The 20,960-nt window shown below is 49.7% G+C and overlaps 1 protein-coding gene across 1 annotated transcript in view; it reads right to left on the bottom strand.

The window, feature by feature from the left end:
- Positions 1-718: 718 nt before the first annotated feature.
- LOC149333440 (uncharacterized) overlaps positions 719-20,960 on the bottom strand; it is a 67,523-nt gene continuing 47,281 nt past the window's right edge. Inside the window, exon 2 of the mRNA XM_089558683.1 lies at positions 719-1,660. Coding sequence (XP_089414809.1) covers positions 1,089-1,660 — 572 coding nt within the window. The 3' untranslated portion in view covers positions 719-1,088. The remainder of the gene's footprint in view (positions 1,661-20,960) is intronic.

Here is a 20,960-nt window from a genome sequence, read left to right as displayed (position 1 = left end):
TGGAATAAAATGGTCTTGTGTGCCTCCTAAATATCTAGGTGTTCCACTTCAAGCCTTGAAATCAAGTGCGCATTACTGGAGAGAGCGGGTAGCGGCTGTTGAGCGTTATGCTCACACTTTTGTCCCGCATCGGCTTTCAATATTTGGTCGAGCACATGCGGGCAACATTTTTCTGGTAACAACTATTTATTTCGTGCTCCACGTCTTTTACTGCGCCAGACATCAAATACAGCGTTTCCATCGTATATTTGCGGCGTTGAGCCCATTTGAGCCCATGCCGCGTGATGAACTTTTCACGCCTGTTTATGCAGGGGGACTGGGCCTAAAACACCTGTATGTGAGACAGTTGGTTGCCCATTTCTTCTTTTTAAAGCGGAAGACTTTAATGCCGCATCGTTGAAAGCACGACTTGTCGACAGAAATGTCATGCTTTTCAATTGGTGGAAACAGCTGTGACGTCACAGTGCGCAAATTTCAAACAGGGCCAATTGTAATTTGGCTAGTAACCATGCAACCAATTAAAGGGATGATATATTGATGCTACAAGTAAGATAAATAAATAAATAAAACCGAGTAGGAAATTGGCCGAGTTGGGGAATGGAACCAGGGTTCTGGACCCATACCTTGCGGAGTTCTTCCAGCGTCTTGTTAATCTTGCGGTTCCTGTGTGTGCAGGGGGTCCCAATACTCTGATTTCCTCGTGTTCAGATATCGGGCCCTTAAGCAGGGGAGAGGGTGATTTTGGTTGTTCACTTTAGACTGGAACATGTATCTAAGAATTCAGATTTTCTCGGGGAGCACTCAAGGCTGCAGCGGTGTGCATAATCGTCCACAATAGCCGCCATTTGCTGCAGGTTGGCCTTGATTTCTCCAGCCGATTCGTGTGTTGCCCACAGGGTGATGTCGTCCGCGTACAGGGCTTGATGCACACCAGGGAGCTCACCCAGAAGGGTAGGAGGCTTTATCATGGCCAGATTAAACAGAACAGGCGAGAGGACTGCTCCCTGCGGAGTCCCTCGCGTGCCATGTTGGTACGGGCGAAGTTCAGTGTCTTAAAGTCAGAAATATGATTGCCGATGTGTGAGGATTTACTTAATGTATTTTAATGTGTTGTACCCGCCGTCCACTTGGGACATGTGGGAGATGATATCCTGCGTCACATTATTGAAAACAACGTGCAAATCCATTGCGAGGAGCACCTTGTCGTCGCTAGGGTCCTCGACAGGATCAAAGATCTCGTTATGAGTTTGCACCAACACATCTTGTGCGGGCCGGTGTGAGCGGAACCTGTGCATGGTGTCTGCAAGGGCGTTGTGCGTTTGCAGGTAAGTAGACAGTCTATCACGGACCATGGTCTCCATCAACTTCTCCACAAAAGAAGTTAGAGATATGGGCCGGAGGTTGTCGGTGTGGAGAGCTTTGCCTGGTTTCGGTGTGAATGTGACGAGGGCCGTCTTCCAATCCACCAGGAGAGGCTTAACTCCTGCCCAGATGGTGACGAAATATTCAAGCAGCCGCTCGTAGACAGGTTCAAGGAGGTTACCGAGAACTTCCACAGTCACCTTGTCCCTGCCCGGGGCTGTCCATTGTTTCATTTTGGCCAGGAACGCTTTGAGGTCGTGAAGCTGGAACTTTTGATCTAGCCCTGCGTTCTCAGAACCTGCATACGAGTACACCGAAAAGGGGCATTGAGATTTTTTCAGGTGCTTCGCACTTGTAACTTCAGCAGAGTCGAAAAAGAAACCACTTGGCCTTGCAAAGCTGGCTTAGCCGCGATGTTCTGAAATATAGCGAAATAGAGCCGGCCGCCAGGTGTGCCGAAATGTAACGACATGAAGCTGGCCGCCAGCCGTGCCGCCAAGTATAGATTTTGTTCGGCTTACAAAATTTGTTTCTCCTTTTTTTAATTTATTTTAGATAAAGATTCACTAGGAGCTTTTGAAACAAAACTGATTGAAATATTCACATGAGTAATTTTCATGCAGATTTTTAGTCCCCAGAGTTCAGTTATTTTTTCAGTGTGTTGGTGATTGTGCTTGTATTTGCGAGATTCGATTGCGGCAGCAATACGTATGTTACTGTTCTTGCCTATTTTGACCTTACCAAAGTATTTGTAAAAGCATGGACACTCCCTTCGCACCCACCCACGCGAACATTTTTAAGGGGCTACTAGAACCTAAACTCCTAAATTCATTTCTAAAAAAACACTTATATACCTGTGCTACATAGACGACATTTTCATGATATGGGAGCATGGGGCTGAGACCCTGAAGGCATTCGTCACACGTTTCAATTCATGCCACTCCAGCATTAAATTCACCTTCAACTCCTCGAAAACGCAAGTCAATTTCCTTGACACCACCGTCCATTTAGAAAATAGCTAGCTCAAAACCACACTTTACAGGAAGCCTACTGACCGACAACAATACCTAGATTTCACTAGCCATCATCCAAGACACTGCAAACAAGGTATATTCGTAGGACAGGCAGCGAGACTAAGAAGAATATGTAGCGACGACGACGACTACCTGAAACACCTCCACTCGCTAAAAAACACACTGATCACCAGAAACCATCCACAGACAACCCTTAATAATGCGTTCCAACGAGCAACCACTTTGAAACGAGATGTAGTTCTTAAAAAACGAACAAAAGCTAACAGTCAATGACCTCCTGCCGCTTATGACGAAATACTCAAACGCGCTTCCAAACATGAACAATATCCTGCGGAAATAACACCCCATTTTAACTGGTAACGACCGTTTCAAGAAAATATTTCCCGACGCACCAAGGGTAACATACAGACGCAACACAAACCTGAAGGACATCCTGGTGCATGCTAGGCTCGGTAAGAAACCACCACCGACAGTAACTTCATGCGCTCGACCTAGATGCGAGACATGCAAACATTTACAAAGGGACACTACGGTTAAAAGTACAGCAAGCGATTTCAGTTTCGATATAAAGACCAGTTTTGACTGCAAATCGTCCAATATTATCTACATGCTCCAGTGCTCCTATTGCCAGAAACAATATATCGGAGAAACCGGGCAAACAATGAGCGCCAGATTAAACGGGCACCGGGCTGGCACAACACGGAATGAACAGAAGGCAGTGTTCACCCATTTTAATCAACGCCACCACGAATTCGACGAACTCAAATTGTTCATTCTTCAGTCAGGCTTCAAATCGACTAGGGACAGAAAATACAGAGAAGCATTCCTAATCCACAAATTTAAAACACTGCAACCAACAGGGATTAACATGTCCAGAGGAAACCTGGAATCTCTCAGGTTCATTCCAGGGCTAGCATAATTTTAAATTAACAAATGTCTTCCACGTGGTCAGACCATTTCCTAGAACCTCGCATAAGTATATTATCGCTCTTTGCACCCTTCCCTCGGAGACTAACCAGCCGCTGCTGCGATTCAGGGAAATTATAACGCATTATAGCGACATCTACCGCCTTTTCCCGGCCCCTGCAAAGGGGCTGAGTAAGACGGAGGAGTGAACTTTAAGGCGCCTGCAGACAGGTACTCTACTCTGTCCTGTAATCTTAAAGCATTACGATCCTAACATGGATGGGCGATGCCCGCACTGTGGGGAGACCTGTGATATCTTCCACATGGTGTGGGCATGTACTCAAATTCCCGACCTCCCCCCTTCCCCTATTCCTTCCAGAGAGGCATGGGAGACTGCCCTCCTCAACTGCTCCTCGCTTGAGTCCCAAAGGGCTCTGGTGAAACGGGCGAGAGACGGGGCATTGTCCTGCGGTGTCCCGGACTAGAAACGCCGACCATGTAGCGGGGCCACTCTGTGGCTCCCAAACTCTATTTCAGTAATAAAAAATTTTCACCACCACCACCACGTCATATCTTCCACCACATTTCCGGCCTTCTCACCCTCTCCCTTTGGTCACCTTTTTTTTGTTTTCTCTCCTAATCCCCTACTATCAGTTCTCGGAAACCATGGCATTCCTGTTACCCCCTCCGCCCCCGCCTTTTGGCTTTCTCTGAACTCGAGCCATTCCCCCCCCCCTCCCCCTGCCTTGTCCTTCCTTGGAAATGCCCCCCCTTTCTTTCTCCTTCCAGTGCCAGCCTATTTTGTTTGCCTTGTTCTCATTTCCCTGTGCCACGCTGACTAATCCTCTTATCTGAGTTTTACAGGTTCACCCAGCGCCTGCATCCCGTCGCAGCCCCTTCAAAGCCTTTGTTCATTACACCCCCCCCCCCCCCCCCCGGATATAAGTTTTTCCACTATTGCAGCTTAACGAATCAAGATTCACCTCCCCATCCTTCCTGACACGCATCCCCTCTCACACCACTTTCCTTCCCTGCCCCCGGGGCCTTCCTCCTCGGAGCGAAGGCCCTATTTAATCCCTGCCAATGATGAACGCTTTGCCCAGCCGAAGACAAGTCCCCTTGTCGAAACGTTGGCTCAAGCAACCTGAGGTTTTCCCCTCCCTTGTTCATTATGTGATCGCCAAGGACCATCTACCACACCCTCTCTCTACCATGGACTAGCAATTTTAATGCTATTCGAATCGAATGACATTGGCACCTAATGTCATTAATCGACTGCTACACGGGAACAGGTAATGTCATTAGGTTCGAATGACATTCGCCATCGAATGAGTTAGGGGAACTCATTCACATTCGATCTCGAACCGATTGCATGCTCTGGACACCAGATACGCAGCAGGAACAAGCGACGCGAAAAAATAATCTGCCTGCACACTGCCAAACCTAGAAAGTGCATTTATTTAGTTCTGCTAAAAAAAAGTTAATGTTGGAGTGAATCTGTTCACACTATAGTCGTGGATAGCTATTACTCTCGGTCTCAGCAGCCTACAGCAGCGGCCCAGCGTGAAGCAGCGTCTTTCCCGCGACCGTCGGTCATTTTTGGATGCGTGTTCTTGCTGGTTGGCGCACCATGTTCGTTAAGCTCGAAGGTACTTAAAGACGTAACTGAGCAGTTAACCTTTTGGAAGTCATTTTCAAGCTACGCGCGTGTCCGCACGCCGCCATGTCAGCCATTTTGTTTGTTTACATTAGAGTGTACACTAGTTAACATTTATCGGCTTTGTAGTTGACTTTGTACTTGGCTTGGCTTCTGATGGCTAAAGTGGTACAGAATGGTCGAAAATAATATTTTAAGCTTATAATACGGAACACAAATGTTTTCACCCGCTTTTGAAACACTGCACAACAATTTCAAGCATCTTTTATGTGCGCTGATGTCGTTCAGTTGGACTATTTTTTTTCCCACTAATCGTCGATGCCATCATTTTCGAATGACATTATTTTAAGGCGGATGCCCTTAATGCCTCATCGTTGTAACCAGAAGTTGTCGACAGAAATGTCACGCTTTTCAATTGGTCTAAACGGTCGTGACGTCACAGTGCGCGAATTTCAAACGGGGCCAATTGTACTTTGGCTAGTAACCATGCAACCAATTAAAGGGAACGTATAGTGATGCTCCAAATGGGAATGAGTTTACTACATTGCTAAATTACCCATTTAGCCTAATTAACCTTTCTAGTCTGGTCAGATAAATAAATAAAACCGCTAAGGAAATTGGTCGAGTTCGGAAATCGAACCCAGGTCTCCGGAGTGTGAGTCGAGCATGCTAACCACTTCGCCATGCCAGATTTTTTTTTCTTCAACATGGTATTTATTACAGTGATGTAATGTTCTATGTACATGAACTATATACAAGCTATTATGAAAACAGTGTTAAACAATACATATTGAAAAGATCATGCACTAGAAAAGGGGCAATGCAGAGCACATCACTAATAGTGAGTGCCACTCCGGTTCGTACTCAGTCTGGGCATACACGTCTCAGATGAACAACCACTCGACTGAAGTGATCCTTTGTAGACACAACAGGTTCACAGTGTCTGTCCATCATGCGGGTTTCCAGAGGCTGTGCAGTCCAATCAGAAAGAACATGTCCAGGGGTTCATCAACAAATGGCAGCGCAGTGAGATAGCGAACAGAATGTGGAGTCAGGTGAATTCTTTCTTTAAATGTGCGTAGCAGGATATCCCAAGAGTACTGCATCTTTGCAACTGGTGAAACAATGCTCAATTTTTTCTGGATCATCACAAAGGCGGCAATTAACGGTAGACACAAAAATGCCCTTTTTCTCTAACCATGTTCTAACGGGCAACGTACCGGTGTTTAACTTAAAGAAAAAGGTCTTTGAACACGGCGAGGCTGGCATCTTACGTACTCTTTTGAGTACGTCATGCCCAGGTAAACCAAAATACAGAGAGCGGTACATGGGCGGAGGGAAGAGCATACTAATCAAATCCTTATACAACTTTTTCCTCGACACTAAAAAAAGTAACTCGGGAGAAAAACGAACAAGTAGGAAACGGACAGCCAAATACACCTCTTGCATTATGCCCCACAAACACGGACGGTCACAAACATTGGAAGACACAGTGAGGTTGGGTAAAACATGAACTAAATTTGTTTGCAGGGATGAACGTACTATTGGGTGTGTAGTGCCAAGGAAAAACATGAACCGTGACACTATCTGTCGGACATACAGGTGAACTAGACCAAGGCCACCAGCGCTTACAGGCCGAAAAAGATTATCACGCCTGATCGATTCAAAAGACGAATCCCACACAAAAGTAGCGAAAACCCTGTGAAAACGCTGGATAGGAAGTCTTGCGTAATGAATAATTTGCAGTACATAATATATTTTAGTGGCGAGAAACAGATTACAGGCGGTCGCCCTGCCAAAAATTGAGAGGCCATGGGGGACAAACGTTTGAGCATAGCGCTGAAGAGTTGACACGCGGTCTTTGCAATAATGTGCGCTATCCTTATAGGCACTCAAAGGGACGTCAAGGTACATTGGTGGCCTGCATGTCCATGTTATACCAGCATATTCAGCAGGTGTCGTACCCCAGCTACCAAACCAAAGACCGCAACTCTTAGAGCGATTAATCCGACTTCCTGACACCGAACCAAAGTCCTCCGTTAAACGAATAACCTCATCGATGCTTGGCTTATCAGTACAAAAAAACGCAAGGTCATCTGCATAAGCCAATAACTTCAGTTCGTTGCCCATTATTCGGAAATCATTGACAGCTCTACTGTTTATAACACTTATGCAAAGTGGCTCCAAGCATAATGCGAACAGGAGCGGAGACAGTGGGCACCAGTGGGCACCCCTGTTTCACCGAAGACTGAATTGGGACTAGTTGCGAGAGACAGCCATTAACAATCAAGCGCGTGGTACAGGATTTGTAACAAAGGCATATGCCAGTAGAAAGTATTGAACCGAGATTGACGTGATTTAAAAGTGCAAAAAGAAATGAATTGCACACTCGATCAAATGCCTTTTCCAGGTCAATTTGCAGCATTGCTAATTGTTCTTGAGCGTCACTGCAATACTGCAACACCGTACGCGCTACATGTAGGTTAGATTGTATTGATCGTCCCCGCAAGCCACATGTTTGATGAGGCCCAATCAAAGTAGACATTGCAAGCTGCAGCCGATTTGAGAGTACTTTAGCAAAAATCTTATAATCTACATTAGAAAGCGTGATTGGTCTGTTGCCATCTACAAATCGAAGTTTTTCCTTATCCTAGGTCTTTGGTATAAAGACAATATGACTTTTCGTAAATGACTGAGGCAGAAATTCAACAGCAATACTTGTCTCAAAAATTTGGAGCAGGACAGGGGCTAGAACGGATTTAAATGTCTTGTAAAATTCTGCTGAGAGGCCGTCAGGCCCCGGGGTTTTCGAAAGCAGAAATTGGTCAATTGCATCTTGCAATTCACCCAAGCTTAAAGAGCCACTTATTGCCTTGCACTCATCCTCATTGAGTGGGTTAATCATGGACACCAATCGCGCTATATGATCATCATCAGCAGTGCTAGACGTGGCAGCAAACAGAGAGCTATAGTGGTTTTCAAACTCGGTAACTATGACATGTCTACTTGTGACTAGGGCACCACCACAGTAGAGCTCAGAAATTCGCTTGGCAGCCACATGACGACGCTCATCTAGCAAGGCCTGTCTAGTAGGCTCCTCAGAGTGCAGAGCACGGTTGATGCGGGATCGTACACGGGCCGCACGATAGCGTTCTGCATCAAACTTCTGAAGGTTGCACTTAACAGCACCAATTTCCTCTGTGTACAAGCCAGGAGCCTCACATTCAAGCGCATGCAGATTATAAAGACTCTGAAGTAACCGTTTCTCCTCACCATGCTTAAATAAGACTTCACGGAGCCGATCTCAATAGCTATGCTACGAAGTTCTAGCTCAAACATCTCCCAAGCTGCAAATAATGGGACATCCATGACCAAGCAAGATTCCAAAGCTGTCATCACTCGCTGCTGAAAATGCTCATCATTTTGAAGCTCGGAATTAAGCCTCCACAGTTCCCACTGCGGCTGAAATTTGGGACGGGCGCATTCTCCAATCCACGCAATGACCATAGCATGATCTGAGAAAGAAACAGGCTTGACATCACATGAAATATGCCGTTTAAGGAGATCTACGGAAACGTAAATGCGATCAAGGCGTGAATGTGAGGCTCCTGTGATGTATGTGAAGGCGGATTAAACCTGCGTTTTCGGTAATAGACAATAATATACCAGAGCTCTTATCGGCGTTTTGGTTAGGACCTGTGCGATCGCGTGGGTCGCCACACAGTTGAAGTCACATATGAAAACGACATAACGATCACATCCTAGGAGAGTTGCAATTACATGAAAAAAAACTGCTCGTTGCACCGGATTATTTGAAGCATACACATTTATAACCCTCCACGACTCGCCATGCAGTCGAAAGTCACAACATCTCAGACGCCCTTCTTTGTCAACCTGGTACTTAAAGTCAGAAATAGGTAGACTCTTCTTTAAGAAAAGAAAGCAACCTGCCGAAAGACCCACTGAGTGCGACACACAGACGTTGTAATCTGCTAGGAAAGGTCGCAGGGCTATCTCTGTATCCACTTCACTTTCTATCTTACTTTCTTGAATAGCGAGAATGTCTAGCCGATTGCCCCAAAGCAATCGGCGTGACTGTACCTGTTTCTGCCTTGAACGGAGTCCACATATGTTGATTGTTGCGACAGTCAACTGCTGGTTAGACGCCATGGTGGCTAACTTGAGCTTCAATCAGGCATCCACGATGTCTGGGGGCATCACTCCGGCTGGTGAGACCTCCCTAGAGTTGACGCCCTTTCTCCTTGATCTGGAGCGCCGAGGAGGTTTCTTATTCGTTGACTTTCGACGGCGGGACTTGTGCTTGGCGGGGACGCTGTCCTCCTCAGAGGAGGCTGAACTCGGAGACACACCGCGCTTCGAGGCCACACTTAAAATTTGCTCATCGGCATCACAGTTGCCGTCGGGGAGTGAAGTGCCAGGTTGGCACTCTGTTACCTGTGTGGCACATCCGGCAGGAGCCTCAGAAGATGTAGCAGTGCAGGCACCCGGCGCCGGAGCCACACCGTCGTCCTTGTCTTCCTCTGGCCCACGCACAGCACAGGCCCGTGCGCCAAGAGTGCCATCACTGACACTGCATATAGCTGGAGCCTGCTCCGCCAGGCATCGACGCTCATCATCTGCAGACAGGCGCTCCATCTGTGAAGGCTGGGTAGGTTCCTGCTGCACAGCAGCTAGGAACGGGGCCAGACAGCGGGTCAGTAGTCGCTGAGTCAATGGGCGCAACGGCTGGCGTGCCACCAGCAGATCCAAAACTTGTCTTGCGTTCATCAAGTGCTCCTACAATGCGTCGTCCATGGCACGGCTGCCACCGCGTAGCTTATCAGCATACGACACTACGCACTCCTCTGTAGTATGGCCGAAACGCTGACAATCATCACACCGAGAAGTGCGGCAATGACGGCGTATATGGCGAACCTTGTGGCATGCCAGATCGATGGTTTCAAATGAACAAAGGCGCGTATAGTGAATACGCTGTCGTCGTTCACTCCCATCTTCCTCCCTGCCCGTTACGGCGAGGTTTTGGTGTCCATCGAGATATGAAAGACAGACACATTTCCTTTCCTCAAAAACCAATTTGCCTACGAGCAAGGCGTAGAACCGAACGGGCGATGTCGTTCTATGGACTCCCTGGCAGCGTTGCACGACGCTGTCGCGTTTCACTCTTAGAGGCGAAGCTTTACATCTTAACACATCAGTGGCACAAGCAGCAACACCGCGCCTAAGGCTCTCGCCTCACAGCACTGTAAGGCTCTCGCCTCACCGCACCGCACCGTGTAGCACCGAAAGAGACCAAATGACATTCGATGCATCGAATGCCATTAGGTTCGGATGACATTAAATTTGCTAGTGGGACAGGGGTATTAGAGTGGCTTTTTCTAACTGCACATCTCTACCAAATCGTGAGAAAATGGATCAAAGAGGGAATGAAATGAGGCACAAAGCAAGAGGTTCCGCAATGTAGGGCTCCAGAATAAGTTAAGGTGCCTGGGAATCTTCAACCTGTATTAATATCGCACAGCACACATGGATCGCTCACGTTTCTCCGCCATCGAAACGCGGCCTCGAGCAGCGGGATCGAACTCCGGTCCATTGGATCAGCAGTGAGCGGCCCAATCACAGAACTCGTAGCAGTTAGAAGTCGTTTTAAGCAAAAGAAACGCGTGGTAACTTTCTCTTAGTAGGTGAGCACCGGGACCACGCCATGAAGATAAAGCTTTGAAAGGAGCACCCACCTGTACGACTTTTGCTCTAGATATCAGTGAATTTTTATTCACATACATTGTAGGGGACATGGTGGCCGATCCCTTGGAATATTTACTTGGGGTCCTGATGGCGTTACGTAGCATTTATGCCAGCTCTTCAAAGCAAAGAAGTTTAGCTGGGATGCATCATGGGTGCTGCCTCGTGCATTGCTCACGGAAGCACACAGCGCTCTTGGTTTCAACACATGCATCCCTTCGTCCTAAGTATAGGTTTGCTTTGGTTTATGGAGTTTACCGTCCAAATTCAACCCAGGCTATGAGAGACCCCGTAGTGAAGGGCTCCGGAAATTGCGATCAACTTAGATTATTTGACATCCATTGACTTCGCACAGACCACGGGTCTCTAGAATTGCGCCTCCATCGAAATTCGACCGCCGCGGTCGGGATCGAACCCGCGTCTTTCTGTTCAGCAGCCGAGTGCCATAACCACTGAGCCACCGCGGCGGATTTTCTCTTAAGTATTTGTGATCCGTAAGAAGGGACATAAGCTCCTCGGTGTGATACAATGAAAGTGTGATACAAGCGCGATGTGCCTTTACTGGCACACGAACTCCAAACCAATGTAAGTGTTCTTCATTGGTGTCGCCCTGTATGGGAAAACCTTTGTCCTTCAGCAGGAAGTAGGTGCCTCCAAAGATACTGAACGTGGGTAGCAGACATGGCGGACCGAATGTCGACGTATACATCGCGTCTACGGGCAAGTGGTTGTGCGTTCATGCATGCTGTTACCTGGGACTGCGGCGTAATCGCCTCAGATCTAACCCTGTAAGTGTGCTTTGCGCAACGTGAAATGCGCCATTGCCGAGGTCAACACGATGCCCGCCGACAGGGTAGGCAATCCACATATAGTGTTTTCGCTAAAACGCGTGATATACCCAATCGTACGTGTAGATGTACTGAATTCGGTCAAAAAAATTAAAATAAACGACGCGCAGACGTGGAAATATATTTATGGTGGTCTTCGCTAAAACGCCTGACATTACCGGTCGTAAATATGGCTGTAGAAACGCGCCAAAACCTCAACGCAGTGGCGCATAGACACGCTAGCGGTTAGCAAAAGTTCATTTAACGTTGAAAAAGGTAAACGACAAAATCATCTCGGAGAACACGAGAATAATACGCAAGTACAAAGCACTGAAGAGAAGTTTATTTGGACCCAGGAGCATAAAAGGGACAGCCGTCCCTCTACAGAACAGAAAAAAAAAAACACATTACGGCGACAGACGTCGCCCGATGCGCACACATACAACCACAAGCAACGTAAGTGTCCAAAACACAAAGTGTTCAAAGTAGAAGAGTTCAAGAGGGTCCATACGCGCGGGGGAAGCACGCGGGAGGAAACCAATTCCGCGCACAAACATCGCGCACTACACTGCCGCGCGACACTCAATATGACAGGAGCCGCACCGTCACGTGGCCCCTGCTTGCGACGATGAAGCGGGTGCTCCATCGTCGTGGGAACTCTTCTTCCGGCAGCGTCACCTTGTCTAAGTACGCCTGCTAGAACAGGCGTGCTCGCACTCGCTGCAACATCGGGAACATGGCCCGCTGGAGTCAGCCCTGTAAGGAAGCGGCGCCTTTCTGGCGTCACAAAACAAAGGCGCCTACACAGAGTAATAGCCGCACAAGCGTATCGCACGGCCTGGTGCGCGAAACAAAACAAACAGAGAAACAGGGAAACAGAGAAACAAAAAACATACGCGGCAGAAGTCGCCAAAACGTTCTTGCCACTACACACTCAAACATGCCGTGCTCGAGAATCTCGGTCTCGCCGCACTGCGGACACCGCGAAGAGGGTGCGATGCCCCACGTTGCGACGCGGACTCCCGTAGGAAAGACCCTCCAGCCTCGCAGCCAGCCGAAGTCGCGGACGTTTGGTGGAAGCGTGTGAGACGTCAAATCTCGCCACCGCACCCGCCTGCTCCGCTCTAGCTCTTCAGGTGTAGCCTCCTGGATGGAAAGGAGCTCGCAAACGCGGGAAGCCTGCGTCTGAGAGACGTCGACCTCGGGCAGGGTAGCGGTGAGAGACTCGGCCGTCCGGCAGACATACCGGAAGAACCCCCCCTGCTGTTCGGCTGAAGGACCAACAAGGTGACCAAAAAAGAGGCGCCGCGACGTCCCGATGAGGTAGGCGAGAAGACCTCTCCCTGGGTAGTCAGTGGCGTTGACCAGGTCGCGGACGCCTAGTACAGCGAGAACGCTGCACATTGTGCGCAGGTTGGGCAGGCTAAACACGCCCATGCGTGTGGGAAGGCGGAGGAGCGCGCGAGCGACGGTCTCCGTCTTTTCCGCCCAGAAAAAAGTGCCACAAAGTGTGGCCAAGCGACGCGCTGAAGTGCGAGGCGGGTATGCGACGCGAGGGATGTAATGGAGCGACGCGCACGCGGAAGATCTGATGATAAATGCCCGCTCCAACAGCGACAGGAAAAAACGTGCTGCTACTGCCAGACGCTGCTCTGCGGTCGCTCTCAATTCTGTCCACGTTTCGCGGGCTACCTCCCCTGAGGAGAGGAACACTACTCCTAGGACCTTAACCGCCAAGACCCACTCTACATCGCCAAGCAGGTCTGACGAAACAGCCCCGAAGCGCAGGGCTTGGCTCTTGCCCCTGTTAAGCAGGGTGCCGGACAGCTCGCTGTAATTCGAAAAAAAAAGCCGTAAGAACGCTACGTAACTGTACTCGTCCCGCAAAAACAGGGACACGTCATCAGCGTACGCGGACGCCTTCACCTCACCTTGACCCGGCAAAGCGAAACCGCGCACCGATGGACTAACTGTTATGCGACGCAGGAGCGGGTCTAAACTTAAAACGAACATTGGCGACAGGGGCCAGCCCTGTCTAATGCCGCGTTCTATGCCAAAGGGGTCGCTCAAAGAGCCGTTAAACAGCAAAGGAATTGTAAGTCCAGAGCACAGTTGTTCTATACGGTCCACGAACTCCGGCGGAAAGCCGAAAGCCCCGAGGACGCCGAAAAGGTACCGGTGCTCGACACGATCAAAGGCTTTCGCCTGATCGAGTGAGACGAAATAACCCGGTATTCCGGTTCTCGAAGTGAACCTGAACAAGTCACGCGTTAGAGTGAGAGACGAGAAAACCGAGCGTCCGGGCACGCTGCAGGTCTGCGCAGGACTTACGAGCACCGCTAAAACCTTGCTCAACCTTTTGGCCAGGAGCGACGCCGCGATCTTGTAACCTGCATTAAGCAGAGTGATCGGGCGCCACGCCTGCGGATCAGATGGACACCCGCCTGGACACACGGCTGTCTCTAAAAAATTGGCAGAGGCTCAGCTTGCTTAAGCCCGGAAATTTCAAAAGCAACTTCATCCGTTTCTTCACCCCGCCGTCGTTTCCAAGCTTGAGCGATATTGTGCCTTGTGCATGTCGGACGACATGGCCTGGCTGGAACGCTCAGCGTGGTTACGCCGGGACAGTGATGCCAACTCAGGTCAACGTTTTCTCCCTAGATTGAACCCCCAAAATTCCCTAGATTGAACAAAAATCCCTAGCCTATAATGGTTTTAATTTTTAATGTGACCATTTGAGCTTCAACAAAGTCTCACCGCAGTTCACTGTTTCGTCCATTAGTTATACATTTTGTCAGACATAAATAAAAGCGTGTTGCCACAATTGTACCTTTTTTTGTTCTTTTGTAGATTTACCTTACATAGAGGGCCCACAGATGGCGCCAGCTTTTACAGAGACGTGTGGTCACTGGAGAGAAAGGCAGTGAGTAACGACGCTCACGAGCAGACGACTCCCGTTTCACCGAATCGGCTTTTGGTTTGTTTGGTTTGTTGGGGTTTAACGTCCCAAAGCAACTCAGGCTATGAGAGACGCCGTAGTGAACAACGTTCATGGAACTAAACTCAGTTGCCAAACCGAGAGCGGTTTCGCGGCGCCGCCACCACTGGCTGCTTTGAGTGGCGCTGCAGTCGTACGAGGCTTCAGCCGGTCCGATCAGTTGCTGTACTGCGCGCATGTCGTAGAGTGCTTTCGCGACGCGATTGCTGCTGTGATCGTTGTCTTTGTGTTTCGTGAGCTTGCATGCAGAGTTTCAGGTGCTGTATCTGCCATGCCGACATGCTGTGCGCCGGGCTGCACGAGCGGTTACAGAAACAACACGACTGCGAGGCATTTTTTCGCGGATCTCCGTGCGGCATGGGATCGAGCCATTCCGTGTTGACAGAAAACTATCCGACAAATCACGCGTGTGCGATCTTATTTCCATTTTGAAAGGAGCGTGGTTATATGAGTTTCTTCACCAAAGAAGCATATTAGACAATTCTTTAAAGGTGGAGATCAGATCATCGCAAGGCTCATCGTAAGTTCACTTACCAGCTTATCTAAACGCGAATGCCTGGCAGACATTGGTGCAGTGTGTTTTAAACATAAATTAACAATAGCTTTAGAGCGCAAAGCCCCGCATTTATGGCACTCGAAAGCAGACCACAAGTACCTACGATTTATGTGGTGCAGTTTTCCGAAATAAGCAGATTTTACGCACAGCGTTCACTTCGTGAATGACTCCGCGCGCTGCTCACAACCCGAGCTGCGAAAACTTCCTCGGGTTCCTGAGTCGTCAGTTTCTCTTTCCCTGCAACAGCGAGGATGCCTGACGCCAACTCCAGAAAAGCAATTTCAGTATTTTGAGTTTACCGCTCTCCGTGTATTGATCCTAGCGTGCGCTACCGTTCCAACAATATTTTTCGATCCTTCACGCAGTGCACTACAGGTGGACACAAATACAGAAATACTTTTACATTTTGTTCCCAACACATTTTGCGCACGCACCCCTCGACGAGGCTCCACTTACTCCTCTCGATTTTTGCTGCTTCCCCATTAATAACATGGGTGTACGTCTTCAGTATGTCTTCTTCGTGAAAATGAAGGTCGCACACCCGTGATTTTTCGGAGAGTTTTCTTACAACACGGGGCAATGGCTCGATCCCATGCCGCACGGAGATCCGCGTCACGAGGAGCCGCGAAAAAATTCCTCGCAGTCTTGTTTTTTCTGTAGCCGCTCGTGCAGCCCGGCGCACAGCACGTCGGCATGGCAGATACAGCACCTGAAACTCTGCATGCAAGCGCACGTAGCACAGAGACAACGATCACAGCAGCAATCGCGTCGCGAAAGCACTCTACGACATGCGCGCACAGTAGCAGGATTCGCGTTTAGATAAGCTGTTAGGTGAACTTACGATGAGCCTTGCGATGATCTGATCTCCACCTTTAAAGTAGATGTCTAATATGCTACTTTGGTGAAGAAACTCTAATAACCACGCTCCTTTCAAAAATCATGACCACCCGCAGTTTCGGCCAACGGTGGCATTGGCTAGGCAGCGATGATTTATCACTCCAGTTGCTGCAGCAAAGATATGTGGCATACTCGCCGCACAGGGTTCAGAACTGACTGGTGTCTTTACGATAAACATCGGTAAGTGCGATATTTGGGACGCCAGTTGCTCAACATTCCTGAAGGCTGCATGCTACGACGCTGGGCGGCCGGGCCTGCGGCGTCTGCTAGCGGCGGCCAGCGGGAGCCTGTTTCGACGGCAGCGCCCCCTCGCGCTAAAATTTGCGAGCCGCTTCAGCCGCATGGAGAAGGCGGAGAGTTTGGCAACTTAGTTTAGTTCCATTAACGTTGGTAGTGAAGGGCTCCGGAAATTTCGACCACCTGGGGTTCTTTAACGTGCACTGACATCGCACAGCACACGGGCCTCTAGAATTTCACCTTCATCGAAATTCAGCCGCCGCGGCCGGGATCGAACCCACGTCTTTCGTGTCAGCAGCCGAGCGCCGTAACCACTGAGCCACCGCGGCGGGGAATCGGCTTTTGAGCTGCTCCTTCAGCCGGCTTATCTTTACGCGCAAAGAACCTATGCAGCCCTTTGAAAAATAAATGCAGTTGATACCAAGTTGAAAGAGCTGGCATTTTCTGCTAAGCCCCGTCCACACATGAAAGTATTTTATTCAGACACCATTAAGGGTTGTTTTTAGGATTGTTTTAAGAGGCACACAGAAAGACGAAAATGTTTGAATTAATGAAAGACGTCTTCTCGCCTCATAGAGAGCATTAAGAAGCGGTGAAATGGCGTATCTCAACGCACAGTTATTTATTAATCATAGTCGCAATCAAAGACCTTCAAATAGTTTTGGAGCTACTAAGGATTGACGTCCCGAGAAACTGACATAACCAACAATGTAATCTTATTATAGTTACACAGCAATGATACAGACGTAATATTGGTAATTACAAAATCAGAAAGTGATTCCTTACAACTTTGAATGTGTTTTTTGGTTGAACAGCACGTTTAAATCAAGTCGTCTAGCATACGTGGAGAATGCGAACAATTGTGGCACTTTTTGGTAAAGGTAAGCGGCGAGCGTAAACGTAGCGCGTTGATCCAGGCACAACAAGTCAAAATTCAACTTCGTCTTTTGTAGAGGAGCAGTCACTCGAAGCGCCAGAGATGGCACGCACGTTAAACAGTTTGAAATTCACATGGTTTCGTTTTCCTCCTTGTGCAGCAGTCGATAATTTCGCGTTGCAGAACTGCTTCCACCCTCTCTCGGCTCGGCAGAATACTAAAAATAAAGGAGTAGTAATTAGCATTTTTCATAGTTTTTTCTCTTCCAAGCGCAAAATAATCAGATACACCTGCCATTAAGCCACTTAGAGTAGCAATTCTACGGCTTCTCAAAATCCCTAGATTTCACAAAAAGACGCTAGATCCCTGAAGAAAAGAAAAAACCCCTAGATCTAGGGATAAATCCCTAGGGTTGGCATCACTGCGCCGGGATGACTGCGACGAGCCACGTCGGAGCTCGATATATCCCCGTCTGGCGTGACTTCTTCATAGCGAGCGCCTCCTCGCGGCAGCGGCGCGCAGCTGCTGCTCGGCGCACCGTGGTTACGCTGGGACGACCGCGACGAGACGAGTTGGGGCTCTGTCTCGCTCTGTCTGGCGTGACGTCATCACAGCAAGCGCCTCCTCGCGGCAGCGGCGCGCAGCTGCTGCTCAGCGCACTGTGGTTACGCTGGGACGACCGCGACGAGACGAGTTGGGACTCTGTCTCTCTCCGTCTGGCGTGACGTCACAGCGAAGGTCATGCTAAAGGTCAAACGTGATTACACCGCCGAGACGACGCTGAAGGGCTCAAACTGCGAGCAGTATTGCTTTCGCAATAAAAGACTCCGGCCTCTCGCCGACCCTGACAAAGGCGTCCACCATCCAGAGGAGGTGTTCCTCCAGGACGGTGTGTAAACCTGGCATACAAGGTAGTGGGAATGCCGTCAGGGCCTGTAGCTGAGGCGGTGTTCATGCCTCCGACTGTCTCTAAGAGCTCCTCGGAGCTAACAGGGGCGCTAAGCTGTGTGCCAAGGTCAGTCGGCACCTGTAGCAGCTGTCTGCAAAAACTACGACCGGCGTCAGCGAAGGAGGCTGAGCCCCGCCGTCCGGCTCCAGAAACAGAGTTGCGAAAAGTGACGTGTAAAGGCGTCAGAGATGACAGTCGCACTGCTACTCCTGGAACCGTCAGGCAGACCCCGCTCCCCCATTGCCATTGAACTGAATGGTGACCCGGTGTCACCCAACTTCCCGCCACTTTTACAGCGTGAAGCTCCCAGACACCCTTAGAGCGTGGGGGGGTAGCGGTCTCGGACTCAAAGGAGATGCCCTCGACTCAGCGTGGCAAACTCAGCGGAGACCAGCTATCAAGTGACAAGAGGTTTTTGGGCGTTTGGTGCCCAGCTTTCGCCGGTCGCAAGCCAGAGAATGGGTCGGAGCCAAAGGTTCACAAACAAAACAAAGTTTATAGAGCAATTGATACGATACAGAGATTTTCACAATCATAGCACAGACACATACAAAGTGATTAACAGAACAATGCAACTCGTGCAGAGTTAAACTCGAGAGAGAATGCAATACAAAGGCAATATTGCGCCTAAAGTGCACTAACACACGAGAGAGAGGTAAACAAACAAAACACAATTTGTTCACCGGGCACTGCGGCCGTCCGACGACCAGAGTTCCACGACGATGCCGTCCCGCAGACTGGCGAACTTTTCCTCGTTGGTCCGATGCTGGCCGACTGGTGTTTTCCCGGGAGTCGAACGGGTGCGCTTCGATGAAGCTTCGATGACTTCGTGAACCAAGGCTGCTTTCGAGTGTCATGAAAAGTAGTCTTCTGGATGTATTTATCTGCCAGAGTTAAGCTTTTGTTTAAATATCGACCAGTTTTCCTGGATAGATCTGCTTTGAAAAGTTGCGCTAAAAGATGGAAAGAAGGCGTGCAGCTCGGACTGACTTGACAGCGGTCAACGTCCTTCTTTTATAGGCTCGCTCTCACGTCTGTTTGTTCTACGCGCCAAAGTAGGCGCGCACATACACGCAGCATCTCCCGTGTAATTTCCCTTCCTTTCTCTCGCCGGCCACGCGTCCTCATTGGTTAAAGTCAGGAGACGTTTCGCGAAGGTTGGGGTTAGTTCTGGCGTGGCGCCACCGCCGACGGGCGAGGGGGACGTGTTTTAATGCACGCAAGGTTACGCCCTTTTCCTCCCGTCAGCGGTAGAAGCGACTCGGATGTTCGAGAGAAATCTTCGGCATGGATGACTCATTCCCTCGGCGCACGCCGCGTCGGTGATACGCGCCGTCAGCTGAAAGCCCAAGCACTAGATGCCACATACCTTGCCGACGAACACGCAATATACGTAGATGCTGCACGGCAAAGTGCAAACACATACGTGGCTTGTGCAACCACGCCACATTCTACTCTCGTCACCGCCGCCACAGTAGTAGCTCACTCTCCGACAGCGGCAGAAGAAACCGCCATCGCGCTGGCCACCGCTGACCCACGTACGCGCACAGTCCTAAGCGACTCCAAAAAAGCGATACAAAATTACTCGGCAGGTTTTATCTGCCACCCCGCTGCACGCATCCTTCGCGGCTGCACTCTCGACCATAAGATCAACCTGGTATTGGTACCCGCCCACGCGGGAAACTCTGGAAACGAAGGGGTCGTCCGACTAGCCCGAGGACTAACCAACCGGGCGGCCGGCCCCACGGACCCAGACGCTCTTGCCGAGGCTCCCCAGGCCTTTGCCGAAATTACCAACTTCCACAGAGAGATGAGACGCCAGTTCCCGCCTCCACACCCCGACTTGAATCGAGCGGAAGCGAGCTTGCTCCGCAGGTTGCAGACGCACTCCATCCTTAGCCATTCTTGACTTTCACTCATCACAGACGGGGAATACGACCCCGTCTGCCAAAATTGTTACCACGGAGAAATCGCCACCCAGGCACACATCCTCTGGGGTTGCGCGGGAAATCCGGCCCCTCGAACCTTACTGCCAGCTTCGCGTTCACTGGCAGGTGCAAACACTGTGGCGAGGTGGCTGACACCTACCACATGGTTTGGGCTTGCCAGCGCAACTCAGCTCTCTCCCCCCACCCCAACCCTACCAGAGAGGAATGGGAGGCGGCCCTGCTTGGCTGCTCGGACCTTCAGGACCAAAAGGCTTTGGTCAAGAGGGCTAAGCTGGCGGCTTCGACCAATGGGGTCCCGGAATAGGGACTCCACCCATTGCGGAGCTCTTTAAGAAAGCCTCACCTCTTTTATTAAATAAAGGCTTTTCATCATCATCATCCTCCGAAGAAGGATGGAACCAACTCCTCTAAAGGCCAGACAAGAGCATCCAACTGGCACTCATTTCGTGGGCCCAGGAAGTCGCCCCCACCTGGGGGCCTCAACAAGCCCACCTGCACCAAATTCCACCAATCTATAGCAATAAAGTTGTTTCTCTCTCTCTCTCTCTCGGTGAGCGGTGGAGGAGTGGAGAGAGAGCCACGCGCTCAGCGGGGGTTTTCCTTCTTCCCCGTTCGGCTCGCGCCAGTGAGACGCCGTGCGCGCGGCGTTGTTTTTCTTTCTTTGTTTGAAAAATGCGCCGAATTTTGTGACACCTGGTACCTGAGGTTGGCACCCTCCGTGTATTGGGCCTGCACATCCAGAACGATGGAAAAACACCACCACCCTCAAGAAACTCAAGCAGGTTGCAGGCGCAATATCGCACCTCATCCGCACGGTTTCGCGACATCATAGAGTCATGAAAGAGCGCGACCTATGTCGCCTTATTCATGCCTTTGTCCTCAGCCGTGTGCTGTACACTACGTCATACTTACAACAATCCAAACATGACATAAACGCTTTGGATGGTTTGA

Source organism: Amblyomma mixtum, chromosome 8 (genome assembly GCF_055824585.1).
Source record: "Amblyomma mixtum isolate Tamu chromosome 8, ASM5582458v1, whole genome shotgun sequence".
Lineage (NCBI taxonomy): Eukaryota > Metazoa > Arthropoda > Arachnida > Ixodida > Ixodidae > Amblyomma > Amblyomma mixtum.
The sequence above is the reverse complement of the archived record's forward strand: the minus strand, read 5'-3'. Positions and strand labels throughout refer to the sequence as shown.